Source organism: Arachis duranensis, chromosome 6 (assembly GCF_000817695.3).
Source record: "Arachis duranensis cultivar V14167 chromosome 6, aradu.V14167.gnm2.J7QH, whole genome shotgun sequence".
Lineage (NCBI taxonomy): Eukaryota > Viridiplantae > Streptophyta > Magnoliopsida > Fabales > Fabaceae > Arachis > Arachis duranensis.
The window spans coordinates 9,259,686-9,262,327 of NC_029777.3; the positions used below are offsets into that span (position 1 = coordinate 9,259,686).

Sequence of the window (2,642 nt, forward strand, 5' to 3'; positions counted from 1 at the left end):
ATGCTATGCGATACAGAAAAGAGGTGATGAAGCATGCAATGCATCAAGGGTAAGAGAATATTCACCATGCTGGATTATCCAACAGAAAAAAGGGAACATGTTAGTTTGTTAGTTAGAGATATAAAGGGCTCATAGTCTATTTCTCTTTTCAAATGACTATTATGGATGAAAAAAAGGGATATCTCATACAAGATATTATTGCGAAAGAAACTCGTTAAAATTTTTGAAAAAGACAACCACAATGACTAAATACTGACATAAGTATCTCACAAGGCTTTGGTGAGAACATTGTTTATTCACCGAAAAAAACAAGGATCACTTATCTCTAAAAAATTAGACATCATTCTTAACATAAGCATAGTTAAAACTGGATCTGCTTCTTTCAAAAGTGCAGAGACTTTCATAGTTTTATGCGTCTCAATAAGTCAATAGTCAAAACTATCATCAAAGAACCTGTGACAGGGTGTTTTACAAACTTCTCGTTTTTTGTTTCAATTTGATCATCAGATCTTTTTTTTTTTGTTTACTGATCATCAGATCTTTGTTTTGTTTGTAGGATCATAAAAGACTTGGATCATACTATACACCTCTGTTGGGCCTTTACAAATCCTCCATTGCTGTTCTACAGTTCAATTTGATAGACCTAGAATTACTCTATAACTTCTGTGTAGTGTTCACTATTTTAGAAAAAAAACATAATATTTATGTTTTTGTGGATGAAGTCTATATAAAAATATTTTGGTGGTCATGGACAGGCTGCAATGGTGCAATGTTGCTTTTATTGTTTTTGGTCTAGAATGGTGCAATGTTACTTATTCTTGGGTTTATACCAAAGAGCCATTTACAATTTTTTTTTGGACTCCACTCCATAAACCTTGGCCCATTATCTTTCTCTGATCACACTCACTAGCCTATTATGCTTAAAGCAAGATTATGAACATCAACCTCCGCGCCCGGCGCCGCCCCTCCCTCCCGCTACCCCCAAAAAAAATCGCCACCGAGAAAAAACCATAACAAAAACAGGAGTGCTAGGGTTATATTGGGGTTTTTGTAAATTATTACCTCCAGAAGAGTTTCCCTGCAAGCATGAACCATTTCGGAAACAAAAATCGCGTCTTTCAATTTCTCAAGCTCTGCCACCACCACCAGCAGCAATGGCAGCGGAGCATAGTGAAGGTGCGGCTTAAGTGGGTGAAGAACCGAAGCCTCGACCACATCATCGACAAAGAAACCGATCTAAAAGCCGCTTGCCTCCTCAAGGACGCCGTGAAGCGCTCCTCCGCCGGATTCCTGACGGCGAAGTCCGTCGCCGACTGGCAGAAGCTCCTCGGGCTGACAGTCCCCGTCCTCCGTTTCCTCCGCCGCTATCCTTCCCTCTTCGAGGAATTCCCGCACCCTCGCTGGCCATCCCTCCCCTGCTTCCGCCTCACCGACACCGCAAAGCTCCTCGATTCGCTCGAAGAAGAAATCCACCAGAGCCACGAAAACGACGCCGTGGAGAGGCTCTCGAAGGTGCTGATGATGATGAGAACCAAAACGGCGCCGCTGCACGCACTCCAGCCTCTGAAATGGGACCTCGGCCTCCCCGATTGCTTCGAGAAAACCCTAATCCCCAAATTCCCCGAACAGTTCCAGCTGGTAAAGTACCCTAACGGCTTGAGCGGACTGAAAGTATCGCAATGGCGGGAAGATCTAGCGGTTTCAGCATTACAGAAGATGAATGAGTGCAGAGAATCGAAGAGAGGAAAAGCGGCATTAGTATTTCCGATGAGGTTCCCGAGAGGTTACGGATCTCAGAAAAAGGTTAGGAGTTGGATGGAAGAGTTCGAGAAGCTTCCATACATATCTCCGTATGCAGATTGCAGTAAAATTGATCCTGAAAGTGATTTGATGGAGAAGAGGGTTGTTGGAGTTCTGCACGAGTTTCTGAGTTTGAGTATTCATAAGAAAACAAAGAGGAACTACCTTCGGAGTTTGAGAGAAGAATTGAGTCTTCCGCATAAGTTTACAAGGATTTTCACTCGCTACCCTGGCATCTTTTACTTGTCTCTCAAGTGTAAGACTATTACTGTCACTCTCAGAGAAGCTTATCAGAGTGGCAAGCTTGTGGATCCTCATCCACTTGCTCGCCATAGAGACAAGTTCTACCATGTCATGAGGACCGGCCTTCTCTATCGGGCCAAAGGCGCCCTGGTAGAAGAGGCCGATCCTCATGCTCCCGGAGGAGAGGATTCTGAAGAGGTTGAATCGAGTGATGAGTTGTGTGAGGATGAGGTTTCGGATTCAGAAGATGAGTAATTTGTTTTAGTGTTAGTTAAACACATTCTTTGTAATTTAATCTTAAGATTTTGCTTTTCCCATTCTTGAATCTTCATGCATGCATATGCCCATTCATTTTCAGGTAGTTTCTTGTTTATAAAGAAACTCAGGAACAAATAATAATGCAAGTATAAGTAGGAAAAAATCTCTAAACAAAAACATTCCTGTAGAAATTAAAAGATTAATCCTTGAGGTAGTAAAGCCAAAAGATACGACAAAATTAAATTGGAAGCGGGACCAGAAAATAAAAGAAGTCTACACTGACTAGCAACTACTAAGTACTTAGTGGTAGTAGCTCAAATTCATTTACATCTTAGATTAGA

At 41.8% G+C, this 2,642-nt stretch overlaps 1 protein-coding gene across 1 annotated transcript; it reads left to right on the plus strand.

Annotated features, from left to right (window-relative positions):
- Positions 1-826: 826 nt before the first annotated feature.
- On the plus strand, positions 827-2,360 carry LOC107492728 (protein WHAT'S THIS FACTOR 9, mitochondrial). Its single transcript, XM_016113787.3, has one exon. It carries the CDS (start codon positions 1,087-1,089, stop codon positions 2,296-2,298), a length of 1,212 nt encoding a protein of 403 aa, XP_015969273.1. The 5' UTR covers positions 827-1,086; the 3' UTR covers positions 2,299-2,360.
- The last annotated feature ends 282 nt before the right edge of the window (positions 2,361-2,642 follow it).

Excerpts from the sequence above, each read along its gene's own strand:
- LOC107492728 (XM_016113787.3), top strand. The coding sequence starts at position 1,087 with ATGAACCATTTCGGAAACAAAAATCGCGTCTTTCAATTTCTCAAGCTC.